A 15,063-nucleotide genomic window follows, 5' to 3' on the forward strand; every position below is an offset into this window, starting at 1 on the left:
TACAAAATATTGATAATTTACATTACTAACAACAGTTTTAATCATTCAATTTGTAAGTAAACTACCCAGCTCTGCCTGTCGTATGTGAAGCTCATAATGCGTTTGAGAGGAAGGACAATGCTGCGGTTTCTACCTCCCCTGAGCTTTTAATATCCTAAAAGGCATGCAGGTTTTTTAATATATGAATATTAAGGCTTACCGTGGCATACGCTTGTCATCGTCTTGTTGCTACAGGTTTGTAAACTCTACCTTGCATCTATTTGGGACAGCTGTCACGCTTGTAGCCATAGCAACACAGTGTTTGCTGAAGCATGCGGTTAATGAGGTTCAGTCTTGGTTTCCAGAGAACCGACGTGCGCTCCTCTGGACCTTTCTCTACAAGTTTTATTCAAGAAGTTTAAAGGATATTTAACGTTTTTCGTTTTTGATCTGAGCACGGTTACAAAGCGTGTCAATGCAATTACGCATTTATAAAGGATCTGGCAGAAAGCGAGCGTTGCATGTCTGTGCGAAACGATGCTGTGCTGATGACCATATCCGTTTGATTGACTTGTGCTGCTGATGATGTGTTGTTGGTCTGTGTTTCAGGGAAATGGATGCCACTGAATGACACTGAGGGTCTGACACACACACACACACACACGCACACACACACACACACAGTTGGACACACTTTCCCAGCGCTCTGGGATGGATAGACATTCCCATATCCCATGGCAGGAGTACTGCTACCTGGATCTGAAGTCCAATGCTCAAAAACAAGAAACTAGCAAAAGGATGGAAGGTAGAAATAAGAAGATATAGCTCACAAATACGTCACATTTAATGTATTTTTTATGTTTACATCTTTTTAAGACTATTTAAGCGCTAGTTTTACAAGGATAGTAATAGATGTTTTTATTATTTTATATCTGCACGTACATCTCTGAGGCGTCTATTTGACGTCTGCATTTCATCTGCAATACAAAATATTAAAATATACATGCACTTTAGTAGACCTATGCGTGTCCGTGCATAAAAATGACTGTGCGGGCCAAAAATGTTGTATTCGTACTTCCCCATTTTTAACATTTTATGTATTAACAGATTTTTTTTTTGTGTGTGTTCTTCAGATCCTGGGTGGTTACGCAGACACCAGACATTGTTGCAGCGGTTCTTATCCACCTCCATTTTGGCAAATGTGGTCCATCACATGAGAAAGGCAGACCTGCTTAGCGCACAGGAGGCGGGGCATATCCAGGAAATGGGGTCGTTTAAAGATAAAGTGAATTTATTGGTGGAGTTCCTGTCAGTCGCTGATCCTCATGCCACTGCCCTTCAGACTTATCTTCAAAGTTCACACCTGACCGAGTACAACCTTATAACTGTACATGGTTAGTGTATGTGATCAGTTTAATGCTTATTCTTCTAAATTTCTCTTTTAAAGTTCTCACGTCTGTCTATTTCTTTCCGCAGACTCTGTGGTTCGACTGTATAAAGACGCTCTCGTTCAGCGATTCAGAGATGATGAAAATTCATTGGCGAAAGTTACCGGCAACTCGAACTCTACTTTGCTCCTCATAGAGTGCGTATCTGACCTTCAGCAGCGAGAACACGACCTTGTGCAGGTGTCCGTAAACAGAGGGGCGGGGCCTCTTCACGGTCGAGCGCTGGGATTGGACAAACTGATCGCTCCTTTGACAAGAGTTAGCACCGCCCCTCGCGTGACACTGACGGTGGGCGTGGCCGGCAGCGGGAAGAGCCGAATGGTCCGCCGTTTCGTCCAGCTGTGGAGCACAGGTCAGATCTATCCGGAGCTGAGTCTCGCAATCCCCATTGCATGCTGGGAGCTGAGCGGTTTCGATCGGCTCTCGGTCGAGCGCTTGTTGCGACTGTTCGTTCCATACGATAACATGGACGTGATTTTATTCAACGAATCCTGCAAAGTGTTGCTCATTTTGGACGGACTGGAAGAATTTCGCCAGTCGCTGGATTTCGCGGATGCCCCGGCCACTAGTGACCCTCGTCGTGAAATTCCAGTGTCGGATCTCATCGCGAATATTGTTCGCGGTAACCTGTTGCCGGGGGCAACACTCTGGCTTTTGTCAAGGCCTGGCACTGGGGCGAAAGTCCCAGCAGGATTAGTCGACCGTGTGACAGAAGCCCCACCTCTTCCCCAATCGCAAATAAAGGATTATATCAATCACTGTATTACGAACACGTTAGATGCGTATTCAGTGTCACAAGACAGTTCAACGTCTCAGACCAACACACCTGAGGACGTCTCCTCCCAAATGTGGACTTACCTGAATACCCATAAAGCATTGCTCATTATGTCTTCCGTGCCCGCGGTTTGCCACATCATGGTAACTACGCTATCGCGTCTTCTAAAGTTGGACTCGGATGCCACGCCCCTTCCTCGAACATTAACAGAAGTCTACGCCCACTACTGTTGGCCACACCTCTCTAGATCAGACACGCCCAGTGGAGCCATCAGAAAGCCCCTGAGCACTCTGGGTCGCCTTGCTTTTTATAGCCTCTTAAGACGACGGTATACTTTCACCGAGACAGAATTGCGAACTTACGGTGTCGACGTCCCACCTCAGGGCGGGACGCTCACCTGCCGCATCCTCCAGCGCAGGCAAAGCTGGTCGTCCGATAGCGTGGCGTGGCAGTTCACGCACACATCCGTGCAGGAGTTCCTGGGGGCGCTCTTTTACTACGTCTCGTCGAGGCGCGGGATGTTCGATCTGTTTTCCGAAAGCAGCGTTTCTTGGCCCCGCATCGGTTTCCATAGTCACTTCCGTGCTGCTCTGCAGAAAACCAACCAATCGGACGCCGCGGCGCAAGGCAACCTTGACCTCTTCATGCGTTTCCTATCAGGCCTGCTGTCTCCAGCCTCTGCCGCTTTGCTAGGCAGTTCGCTGGGCGTTGGGCTCGAGGAGCAGGTGACCCAGCGCACGACCGCCACAACTCTGCTTCAAAGCGCAGTGACCGGGACAGGGGGCGACGCCGTTAGCATGCGCAGCGTCAATATGGTAACGTGTTTGGCGGAGCTGCAGCAGGTGGAGTGGCTACGATCCGTCGAGGACGATCTCATCACCTGCAGCCTGCGGGGGAAGCTGAAGGGCGGAGTTTGTGCTGTTCTCTCCTACCTGTTGCAAGTATCGGACGCATGCACTGAAGAGACGCAACTGTCCAACTGCCTAGACTCCGCCTCCTTGAAGAGGCTCCTCCCACAACTGCTCTACTGCAGTAAGCTGAGGTAAAATGTGTATATTGATGCTACAAAAGACTAAACTATATATATATATATATATATATATATATATATATATATATATATATATACTCTTCCTTCAGTCTGAAGTTTATTACACTTTTTGGTACAAAAAAAAAACAAGCAACCAAGCCCTGCTCATATTTAAAAAGTAATGTAATCCTATGATATTTTTCATGTTAAATCTCTTATGTATCCTGTTAACTCTGTGTATGTGTGTTGTGCAGAATGGAAAACAATGAGTTTAAAGAGGGCACCATGGAGCTGTTGGGAAGTCTGCTGAGCGCCAAAGAGTGCCATATTCAGATGCTCAGGTATTTCACAAGCGCACACACACACACACACACACACACACACACACACACACACACACACACACACAAGCAGCAAATAAAATGATTTCTGAAGGATCGTGTGACACTGAAGACTCGATTTAATGATGCTGAAAATTGAGCTTTGCCTCACAGGAATAACATTTACAATATATATTAAAATAGATTACAGTTATGTCATGTTATATTTCACAATATAAGTGCTTTTACTGTAATTTGTGAAATGCATGCAATCTTGCTGAGACTTATAGACCCCAACCTTTTGAATGACATCGTTTTATTACAGCCTTGTTTAACTCTCTTTCTCTCTTTTATTAGTCTGGCTGATAACTCCATAAGCAGCAAAGGCATTAAACCACTCAGTCGGGCTCTACTCGTCAACCGAACCCTCACAACCCTGGAGTCTGTGACTATTTTTATTAACATAAGAATAATTTATCATTTTCACTAGCAGTTACAAGGTCATTGAATAATGTAATGCAAACGAATGTAATGCGTTGTTTCCTGTATCCTTGAAACGTATAATCTGAAACAACGACAAAATAAAATAAAACAAACTGGACTCTTTTGTTTTAGTCTTCGTGGCAATAATATCGGTGCCAAGGGAGCAAAGACATTGTGCGAGGCCCTAAAAATGAACCAGGTCCTCGTGTCAGTCAAGTAAGTTCTGATAGAGCTGTATAGAATTGTTACTGCTATCATTTCTAAGATATTGTTATATGCATCCATTTATTATTTATATGACAAATAAGTTGTTTAAATATGTATTTATAATTTATATATATATATATATATATATATAAAATTTAATTATTTTTTCTAAAATATAATTTCCTATTTAATTTTTTTTTTTAAGATTTAGTAATTTAATAAAATAATTAATGAGGTTCTTCAGGTTGTTACAGCTGTAAGTATAAATATATTTATATCAAATAGTGTATTTATAAAATAAAACACATTATTTTTGAAAAAATATATTTCAAATTGAATACCTAATAATTGAAATTGAATAAACAATTCTTTAATCAGTCGTTTCATTTAATTTGTGCATGCTTGTAAGCACATATAAGCCTGCTGTATGTGTGTTTTTGTTCATCAGTCTGCAGAATAACCACATAGAGGATGAAGGAGCGCGTGCTCTGGCGGAGGTTCTTCAATCAAACCGAAAGCTCACCACGCTCAAGTCAGTCTGTATTTTAGTGTGTGTGTGTGTGTGTGTGTGTGCGCGTGTATCAGCAGAGCATCGTAAACACAAATCTTCATGCATTGCAGTGTTCAGAAGAACGGCATCGGGCCAGAAGGAGTGAAAAAAATCGGAGAAGCCCTTAAAAAGAATCAAACTCTACAAGATCTCAAGTAAGAGGCTGCAGTGTCGGCGCAAAATCTGATCAGGTTAAAATCTCTGCTGGGATTAATTCTGTCTGTGTGAATGTTATTGCAGTGTCTCTAGCAATCATTTGGGTGATTTGGGAACAGTAGCTCTGGCTCAGGCTCTTATGGGCAACCATGTCCTCCACACGCTCAGGTATCACATTAAATGAGCCAGTTCAGTCCAATCGCTGCGTGTGAACGAACTTCTGATCTGACTCTCTCACCTTTTCAGTCTTCAGAGTAACTCAGTGAGTGACAGAGGCATTAAAGCTCTCTCCCACGCTCTTCAGTCAAACCGAGGACTCGGCTGTCTGAAGTATGTCAGCACACATGCCACGGCATTAAACTATTTAAAAACATATATAAGAAATAATACTGATTGTGTGTGTGTGTGTGTGTGTGTGTGTGTGTGTGTGTGTGTCAGTCTAAGGGAGAATTCAATAGGAGTCGCTGGAGCCAAAGACATCGCCAAAGCCTTAAAAGTGAACACTTGTCTTAGAGAACTCGAGTGAGTACACAAAAAACGTGTTTAATGTAAAAATGAACTCATGCATTTGTCTTATACTGCTTTTATATAAAGCTAATTAAGACTGAAAATGCTGTTTATGTATTTTTTGCATATATATATATATATATATATATATATATATATATATATATATATATATATATATATATATATATATTATGTAATGTATGTAATAAGATATAAAAGCTAAAAATATAAATTTTATACATGATTTATTTCCTGTTAAAATACACAGAATGTAGTATTTTAATTAAATAGTGTATATATATATATAAGACATTTTTTTAATTGGAAACGATAAAACCGAATTTATGTTTTTGATAATCTATCAATTAATACCATTAATTTTCTTTGCACAAAACTGTGTGTCACCATGTATTGAGCTTGTGTTTTATCGATCGATTTATCAGTTTATCTGTGTGTTTAAGTTTGACCGCTAATCTTCTTCACGATGAGGGAGTGACGGCCATCGCTGAAGCCATGAGGGTCAACGGAGCCATCACCTCCTTACAGTGAGAAAATACACACTCCTGAAACACAAAACACACATATTCATATACTTAGAAATCAGCGTACAAGTACATTTAAGAAAGAGAGATGGGCTAACGGGAACCTTAAAGACTTAGTGACATCATGGAGGTCAGGATGTGATGACGTCCACGTTAGGATGTGAAGGATGTTGCTTTTAGAAATCCATTGCACCTGCAAATGACTAATATATTCCTGTGTGTGTGTATTTATTTCAGTCTCCAGTGGAACTTCATAAAGACAGGAGCCGCTAAAGCTTTAGCTCAGTCTCTCACGAGCAACACCTGCATTCAGCTGCTGGAGTAAGAACTTCTACATCCTCATACATCAACCTCCAGCAGTCGTTTCCTGTGCAAAATCCTCTCCACCGATCACACTTTGTTGTGCTCTCATTGACACCATCTAAATAAAGAAACTTCAATGCTCCTTTGAAGCAGTTTAGAAGTTAGAAGTATAAAAGCAAAAATATGATGTCATAGAAGAATGATATAACCTTTTATGGAATGTAAAGGTTCTAAGAATGTTAAAGATTCTTTATTGGCATTTAACATCCAGTGGAGAAATGTTTTTTCAAAATGCCCCTTAGCCATGAAAGGTTTATATTTTGGTTTTGGAAGTCCCCAACAACAAGTTGACACTCATGCAAGGTCAAAAAAACACTTTCATCGTCTTATAATATGCATTATTTTCGCCTTATATTGCTCAAACGATTAGTTTAACCATTAATTTTTTCCAAACCTCTCATTTGCATGATGCTAATCTGCAGTGATTGGTCACATTTTTATTTAATCATGCTTTAAGGCTCAATGTTCAACCACAATTTTTCTGCTACAAAAGAGTCACCTAGTGGCGAAGATTGAATTAGCGTTTTCTTTCAGACCAACGTGAAAAGAAGGAAAAGGTTCATTATTGTGAAACTACCCTTCATTTTCAAGAATGTACAGGTTCATCAGATCCATGTTTTCAGATCCAATCTACAACAGAAGACTTACTAAGGAACTACAGAGTGAAATCCTTCTCTAATGCTGAAAATGGTGGTGATGTCCGTATCTTGTGTTTCTCTGTCAGTCTGCAGGAAAACGCTCTGGGTGATAACGGTGTCATTGCTCTGGCCAGCGCTCTGAGGTCAAACTCTTCTCTCGGCGTGCTCTAGTGAGTTTCTCTTCAGTTTTCTTCATGGCGTTTGCTAAATCTGATCGTGTCTGATCTTGCGTGCGTGTGTTGTGAAGTCTTCAGGGTGTATCAGCTGGGAAATCAGGGGCCGTTGCTTTAGCGGATGCTCTGGTGGTCAACGAAAGCCTTCATACTCTTGAGTAAGAATTTTCAGCATGATTCTTCAGAAATCATATTAATTTGCAGATTTGCAGCTTAAGAAACGTTTCTTATTATTATCAACGTTGAAATAAGTCGCGCTGCTGCTTCCTATTTTTATGGAAACCACAGCGCATCTGTTTTCCATGATTTTTTTTTTTTATTCAAAAGAATCTCTAATAACTCTAATAACATATCTTTAATGCATCTTCTCCTAAATCAAATTTTCACTGACCCCAAGTTTGTTGATTTAGAAAAAAACTGGCACCTTATATGATATACTCCATTTAAAAACTCACATATTACTCGAATGTTGTTTAGTCTGCGTGGAAACTCCATTGGGATGGAAGGAGCGAAGGCGTTTTCCAGTGCTTTGAAGAAAAACAGGAGCTTGAGAAGTCTGAAGTACGTCTACAGAACACATTATTCTCCTACATAATCAACCTAATTGAGAGATGGAGATGTTATTGAAGTGATTCAATCACATGAGCATGGCAGATATTTGTCAATCAATTTTGAACATTTGCAAAATGTAAGAATAAAAGAAAAACACAGTAGCTTTTCTATGTGAATATATTCTAAATGTTGTGATGAGCAGCTGAATTTTTATCATCATTACCCCAGTCTTTAGTGTCACTTGATTCTTCTAATCGGTCTCATATGCTGATTTGCTGCTCAAGCAACATTTATCAATTATGTAAGCAGCTGTGCTGATAATATTTCGGTGGAAACAATCAGAGATTCAATTACTAAGAGAATTTCCGTGATCAAAACAGAATATGAATGCTGAAGCGGTGTATTTGTGCGTGTTTGTAGTCTACAGGAGAACTCTCTGGGGATGGATGGAGCGATCTTCATTGCTACTGCACTGAGAGGAAACCATCAGCTCACCTACATCAAGTCAGTGTGTGTGTGTGTGTGTGTGTGTGTGTGTGTGAGAGAGAGAGAGAGGTGTCACGATTGCTTGGCACACGTGGTAAATGTTTAGCGCTGGCTGTGAGTGTGATTCTGAAAGATCATTTACATTTTTGCAGTGAATGGCACATTTAACCTCAGCGTGATTGATCCTGAGCGAGATTGTGCGACGCGTGTCAAAGTGTGTCATGATTTCCTTTTTCTGCTTCAGTCTCCAAGGTAACGGCATCGGGGAGTCCGGGGCAAAGGTCGTCTCAGACGCCATCAAAGCCGGGGCTCCAGATTGTGTGGTGGATATCTAGCACACGCATTTTTATTTGTGTAAATATTCCCACGGTTTATGTATTAAAAGTTATGTGATGATAAATGGTTGTTTTATAAAAAAGAACTGACAAAGAGGTTGCCTTAATAAACGCATCATGCGACAATTTTGCTGAAATTTTATTCGGATGAATTCAAACAACTGAGGATGTTAACGTTAATTAAAAGGCGTCTGCATTTTTATATATATATATATTTTGGAAGTTACATTTTGTTATTTACAGATATTTATGTTGTTTCTGTGTCATGAAAATGATGAATTGTCAAATTCAGGCCAATGCAGATATTTACATAAGAGTGGAAGTGTTTTAACATTTTTTGGAAACAAGTGCATGATTATTTAAAGGAAGAGTTCTCTCAAAATGTAAACTTTGATGGACAATTACTCGGTCATCCAAGACATAGAGGAGTTTGTTCACCAATGCTCACCGATGGATGTTTTGCAGTGAATGGGTGCCGTCAGAACCAGAGCAGCTGATAAACACATCACAATAACCCACACCACTCTAGTCCTTCAGTTAATGCCTTTTGAAGCAAAAAACTGTGTTTGTAAGAAACAAAACCATCATCAAGATGTTTTAACTTTAAACCATTGCTTCTGCATGAATGTGAGCGTTGTGAATTACTGCTACGTTTTTATCAGCCGTTTGGACTCTTATTCTGACGGCACCTGTTCACTGTAGAGCATCCATTGGTGAGCATCTGATGTAAGCTACATTTTCTTTCCATGAAGACACAAACTCAACTACACATTAGCGGCCTGAGGAGGACTAAATGTTCAGCTGGTTGCACATTAAAAATCATTATCGCTCTCCTCGAGAATTTGTGGGTGCAGCGATCTGTTTGAGCGTCCAGGTTTGGTGGAGGAGCCCTCCAGACTGTCATTGTCTTCATCCAGATCCTCGTTTTCCTCTTCCTCCTCGTCTTCGTCTTCCTCACCGTCTTCGTCATCATCATCTACATCGATCTCACTATCCTCTGACTGCAAAGCAAAGCGCATTGTGAATTGTAACAGGAGAGACACACAGCACTCAGTGGAGGGTAATATCCCTAATTAATGATAAAAACCACCAGGTGTTCGCATTTAGACACACACACGTCAGTGTTATTGGTAACTAAAGCTAAAGCTAGCTATCAAAAGTGTTTTTCATAATTGGAGAAAAAATGTAAATATTAAAAGTAATAAGCATAAGTATGAAAAAACTAATACAAACAAAAAATAAAAGCTAATTAAAAATGTTAAGAAAAAGCATAATAATACTAAAATAACACTGACACACACACGCCACCTTTCTTCTCTTTTTCTTCCGGCCGCTGCCGGATACATGGACTCGTTCCTTTACTCTGGGCTTGAAGAACGAGTGCAGAGGAAGAGAAAGAGAGATGGAGTGAATGAAATGAGAGCTGGGGGGCATATATAGTGAGGAAAGAAAATGCAAGCACAGTGACTGCAGAGAGGTTTCATAAGATCATGGAGGAAAAAACATGAAAACTTGAAGAAAGCAAGCCTAGAAAAACACGATTGGCTGAATAACGTAAACTGAAGAAATTAACAAAATATGTTAATATGCTGGTCCGGTCTAAAAGAGAAATGTTGCCTCATCACTGGGCGCGAGCATCCTTTGTGTTTAAAGCAGTTTTTGCTCTAGGTGCAATTTTGCAGGTAGCTTTATTGAAATATCTCACAAATCTCACTCAATTACAATTAATGAAAAAATGAATGTTTGGGAATGTAAACTGATATTTCCTACACAATCTCTGACTGTAAACCATTTTTGGCAGGTGAAAATACAAATTTTCTAATAATTTTGGCCACTACTGTGTGTGAATGTATAAATGTGTGTGTGTATATATATATATATATATATATATATATATATATATATAAAATATAATTTATATATGTGTGCATTATATATATATATATATATATATATATATATATATATATATATATATATATATATATGTGTGTGTGTGTGTGTGTATGTATGTATGTTTGTATGTGTGTGTGTGTGTGTATGTATTTATTTATATAATGTTATTTTATACACACACAAAAAAAAAATCTACAAATTAATCTACAATTAAAATAAAAAATTGAAATATAAAAATAGAAGCTAATTTAAAATACATAGTATATATAATAATGAAATATCATTGTTTTAGTTTGTAATCTAGTGTGAAAGTGTGTGTTTTCACCTCTTCACTGTCTCCTCCTCTCATACTGCCAATAAAGCGAGCGCCACCTCGACCTGCAGCCCAAACACATCACAAACACAAATCAAGTACACCTTTGGATATTGAGGGGCGACATGCTCTTCACTTGTGTCATCACCTGATATCTGTGCGTGTCGTGCGTGGTGCGGTCTGGGCTGCTGCCCGTCGTCTATATCGCTGTCCGAGCCTTCATCCTCTGGTATGTCCACATCCGAGTCTTCATCTCTCGCTACGGAGGAGGAGAACGTGTGAGATCTTTGACGAACGCATTCAAATGTGTGTGTTTGAGAACGTGCGAGCAACCTCCGCTCCTCATGAGCCTCTTCTCCTCCTCTTTTAATTTGTTTTGTCTCATCTTCATCGCCATCTCTGCTTCCTGGAAGCAAAAGGATTAATCAGGGAAGCATCGGGACAGGCTTTTTAAGGTGAACTTGGGTGAAATCGATAGGTTTTACTTTTTTATTTTTATCCGGATAAATAAATGATGAGCAGAGATAAGTCGAGATGCATCTGCACTGGTTGTACCTCGAAGCGTTCTTGTTCAGCTCGGTGATAGTCATCTAGCTGCTGCTCCAGGAAGCTCAAGTTACGAAATTTCTCCACGTACGTCTGGTACTGTTTCTGCAAGTCCTCCTCGATCTTCTCATATTCATCCATAAACGCTGGACTGCATAATGAAACGGCATCAGAAATGCATTATTTCAACGTTTTTTCTGCATCTAAAACCAAAAGATAAACTAAAGCCATGAAAAAAAAAAACCTTTAATAAAATAAACATTACCGTATGCAATAATATATCAAGTTGAAGTACTAAAATAACTAAAACTACATATTTAAAATGATAAAAACGCAACAACCTTTTTTTTTTTTACTAAAATGAAAAAAACAATACACAATAGAAAAATATTTATTTCAATTTTTAACTAAATTTATATTAGTATGTTAGCTCACCGCACACTTTGTAGAGTTTGTAAGCGCTTCTGGTTTCTCTCCAGGTCCTGTTTCTTCTTCTCAATTTTGGCCTCCAGATTGGCCTCATCTGATGATACGTTATTGAGCAGATCTTTTGTCATTTGGATGCTCTCCTGAACACATTCAAATGCCATTTAGAGCCCAAAATAACATGCAATCCTCCAAAGACACTCCTCCATCTCCTCCTGTTCTTTTGCTTGGTAAATAATTCAAGCATGCTGCTCGCCGAATGCACTAAAATAATACTTCTCAACAACTGACCTGAAACAGAATGAGACTTTGAGTTCTTGTAGGCCTCTAGAGACCTTCATAACAAACCCTCAAGAATATTTATGCAACATTTAGGGATGAATTTTCTCAAGTTATTTCTCAGTACAGGCAGTTCTTTCAAAACTTCTTTCAGTTGTATAATGCATAAGCAGTGGTTCTTAACCAGGGAGCCTCAAGGTGAGTTATGAATAAGACAAATATGCAATAAGACCAGCTAAAAGATAAAAAAAAAAAAATCAAGAAAACTAAACTGAAATCATATATATATATTTTTTAATTAACTGCCAAAAAGTCAAGGGCATTTTTTATTATTCATATAAATTGTTCTAGTTATGTAAAGCTAAATATTTTATAGGATTTTTAGAGGATAGAAATTGATATTTGTAAGTAATATATATATATATATATATATATATATATATATATATATATATATATATATATATATATATATATATATATTAAAAACTGTTCTTTTAACAAACTAATAAAAATGACAAAAACACAAAAAAATGAATATTTAAGTACAATTAAAATATACACAGAACATCTGAAAATAAAATTTATTCAACATGGTCCTGAAGAATGTTCAGTTACTGATATATATACTAGAAGCTAATTATTTGAATGATTAATAATTATTTCACGTTTTACCGTGACGTCTTTGACAGCTGCTCTCAGAGCTCTCTCAGTCTCAGTGATCTCTAGCGGGCGGGCTATCGCAGCCGTCCTGCTCTCTCTCAGGTCCTCTTCGTGCCCCAGCAGGTCAAACAGAGCCGCTCCTTTAGCTGTAATTTCAGATCCCAGCTGACGTGCTACCTTTAAATCAGCTATCTGCCAAAAAAACAAACAAAAATGATTCATTATGATGATAGTGACTCATCTTGAAAAGTCTGCTCGTAACAGAGCCTGTGATAAAACTGTATCAATCATTTGACGCTAACCTTCGACCCCAGATCAAACTTGAACTTGCTGTTTTCGTCATTGTTCTGCTCCCCGTCTGTGTTCTCTTTGGTTTTCATGGCATTGTAGAGGATGCTGGTGATTTTCAGCATCTCTTTCACAGCGTAACCATCTGCCTGATACAGACGCTTGAGATTCAGCTTCACGTGAGCTTTAGTCGCCTAGTGAAACACAGAGTGTTTACAGCATACAGTGGTTTTGACATATACTTTGTTGAAGCTGACATTAATAATAAAATAACTTACCATGAATTGAGCCACAGCTTTGATGAAAAACACTCTGTCTGACTCTGTCTCGACATCACTGGGAATTTCCATCTGAGGTTCATATCTAGGAGAAGATTTGCATAAAATGCCACAATATTTTGGATGCATAATGTTTTCGTATATTTGTATGATTATTGCTCTAACCATCATAAAATAAAACCACATTTTTATAATTTAAATTGAAAATAATTTGTGCTAAGCATCCATTTCAGGTATAATAACGTGGTACCTTGCTCTGTTTTTAAATACACGTACAATATATTAATATATCTTACCTCTTTACAAGCCAGATGAGGATTTCAGCTACTAAAGGGAAGTTTGGAGATCTGAAGTTCTCCATGGAGATGAGACGAGGGTAGCCGAGTGCTCGCATCATCTCTGTAAAATCTACATATCCAAATCATAACATACTGTAAGTTTTCTAATTAATATTCACACAGCTTTTTCATGCATGCCTTAGCAAAGCTTTCTATTCTAATGAAACTATGTCTGATTAAACAACAGCTGCTCGTATCTGTGCTTCATAACGATATCTGCTTCACAACGACAACCTGAAACGTGTTTTATATATAAATTTATACAAATATATAAAGAGGCCACTTACTTCTCAGATCTCTGAAAGACATGGTTGCTGTTTTTTAATCAGTAAACACAACTTTTACCTGTTAGACAAGAAGAAAAACGTCAAATTCCACTAAAAGTAATGCAATTCAGTCGCTAACGAGCTTAACAAGACTTCAAATCTAACTGAAAGCAAACATCTCTAAACATGCATTAATATATGAATAAGCTTCATCAGATGATAGCAGTTAAGCTAGTCCGATAAAAAAAAAACGATGATCGTTCGCCTTTAAATTCACATACAAATGCTGTTACTCTAGTTATGGCAAACTGTTATTGTTTTAATCGTAAATCTGGTCACATTTGAGCGATGATTAGCATAAATTAGCGGAAATCTTGCCTTTCGTACGCGTCTGTTGCTGCGTTCGTCACTATGGCAGCCGTAAAGAGCTACGGGAGCACAAGAAGAACAAACAACATTGCAATTAGGAAACGCGTTTTCAGAGGACGTTCATCTGAAGATTATTTTCTTGCAGAATTACAGTGAAACCATTTTTACCCCTCAGCCATTTACGCGTGGTATTCTGGTATATAATTTTTTTTTCATAAATTAGATTAGTGGAGATCACTAATGTTTATATATATATTTTTTCACATATGACCGTTTGGCAACGATGACGTACGGCTTACGTCATGCCGTTCGAACGCGTCGCGGCGGTCTCTGTGGCGCGAGCAGAAGAGCGATTCAACAACAACACGGGAAACTCGCAGACCTTCAAAACCCCCGTAACTGTGAACAAAGCCGAAAAATAAACTCTGCTCGACGGTTAAACGAGGCGCCGTGATGGATAAAAATCTTTCCGGACTCTAAGGAGAAGGAAGCTCATTCCTGGTAGTTTGTGAGCTAACGGACAGTCTGTTAGCTGTCAACAGGTGAATCAGATCTGTGAAGTAAACAATAATGTCATCCAGAGGTAAGATTACATTACATATTAAAACAACACTAAGTTAATGCAATTTTAAATGTAAAGAGCGCAATATGTGTATTAATTTAGTCTGTTACCCCCTCTCACAATGCTGGTAACTATGCACAGCTAAAATAAACTGATGTGTGCTTTTTCTGTCTCTCCATCAGCTCTGTGGCAGCAGCCGTATGTGAACATCTTCAAACACGTGAAGATAGAAGAATGGAAGAAAGTCAGCAAAGAGGGAGACGTCGCCACATACATGGTGAGAGGTCGTGCT

The 15,063-nt window shown here is 38.9% G+C and overlaps 3 protein-coding genes across 7 annotated transcripts in view; 2 read left to right on the plus strand and 1 right to left on the minus strand.

Annotated features, from left to right (window-relative positions):
• nlrc3 (NLR family, CARD domain containing 3) overlaps nt 1-8,673 on the plus strand; it is an 11,100-nt gene extending 2,427 nt beyond the window's left edge. The window contains exons 2-19 of the mRNA XM_043226778.1: nt 589-784; nt 1,113-1,373; nt 1,456-3,244; nt 3,487-3,573; nt 3,910-3,993; nt 4,168-4,251; nt 4,691-4,774; nt 4,864-4,947; nt 5,033-5,116; nt 5,195-5,278; nt 5,387-5,470; nt 5,920-6,003; nt 6,238-6,321; nt 7,088-7,171; nt 7,249-7,332; nt 7,652-7,735; nt 8,147-8,230; nt 8,457-8,673. Of these exons, the coding sequence (XP_043082713.1) occupies nt 691-784; nt 1,113-1,373; nt 1,456-3,244; nt 3,487-3,573; nt 3,910-3,993; nt 4,168-4,251; nt 4,691-4,774; nt 4,864-4,947; nt 5,033-5,116; nt 5,195-5,278; nt 5,387-5,470; nt 5,920-6,003; nt 6,238-6,321; nt 7,088-7,171; nt 7,249-7,332; nt 7,652-7,735; nt 8,147-8,230; nt 8,457-8,547 (3,414 nt within the window). The 5' untranslated portion in view covers nt 589-690 and the 3' untranslated portion in view covers nt 8,548-8,673. The remainder of the gene's footprint in view (nt 1-588; nt 785-1,112; nt 1,374-1,455; nt 3,245-3,486; nt 3,574-3,909; nt 3,994-4,167; nt 4,252-4,690; nt 4,775-4,863; nt 4,948-5,032; nt 5,117-5,194; nt 5,279-5,386; nt 5,471-5,919; nt 6,004-6,237; nt 6,322-7,087; nt 7,172-7,248; nt 7,333-7,651; nt 7,736-8,146; nt 8,231-8,456) is intronic.
• On the minus strand, nt 8,672-14,302 carry cluap1 (clusterin associated protein 1). 2 transcript variants are annotated; one of them, XM_043226779.1, is made up of 13 exons: nt 14,219-14,302; nt 13,862-13,919; nt 13,533-13,644; nt 13,237-13,321; nt 12,973-13,152; nt 12,683-12,862; nt 11,738-11,871; nt 11,312-11,453; nt 11,090-11,162; nt 10,905-11,015; nt 10,769-10,821; nt 9,856-9,915; nt 8,672-9,548 (listed from the first exon to the last, which is right to left on the minus strand). In XM_043226779.1, exons 2-13 carry the CDS (start codon nt 13,881-13,883, stop codon nt 9,360-9,362), a joined length of 1,341 nt encoding a protein of 446 aa, XP_043082714.1. In that variant the 5' UTR covers nt 13,884-13,919; nt 14,219-14,302; the 3' UTR covers nt 8,672-9,359. The 2 variants fall into 2 exon arrangements, with proteins under 2 accessions (XP_043082714.1, XP_043082715.1); XM_043226780.1 differs by lacking the exon at nt 9,856-9,915 and having other exon boundaries at nt 14,219-14,301.
• Nucleotides 14,303-14,519: 217 nt separating this feature from the next.
• Nucleotides 14,520-15,063, plus strand: part of wdr90 (WD repeat domain 90) — a 28,394-nt gene continuing 27,850 nt past the window's right edge. For all 4 annotated transcript variants that reach the window (XM_043227117.1, XM_043227118.1, XM_043227120.1 and 1 more), the window contains exons 1-2: nt 14,520-14,792; nt 14,954-15,048. In XM_043227117.1, coding sequence (XP_043083052.1) covers nt 14,780-14,792; nt 14,954-15,048 — 108 coding nt within the window. In that variant the 5' untranslated portion in view covers nt 14,520-14,779. The remainder of the gene's footprint in view (nt 14,793-14,953; nt 15,049-15,063) is intronic.

Source organism: Puntigrus tetrazona, chromosome 24, assembly GCF_018831695.1.
Source record: "Puntigrus tetrazona isolate hp1 chromosome 24, ASM1883169v1, whole genome shotgun sequence".
In the NCBI taxonomy this organism is placed as follows: domain Eukaryota; kingdom Metazoa; phylum Chordata; class Actinopteri; order Cypriniformes; family Cyprinidae; genus Puntigrus; species Puntigrus tetrazona.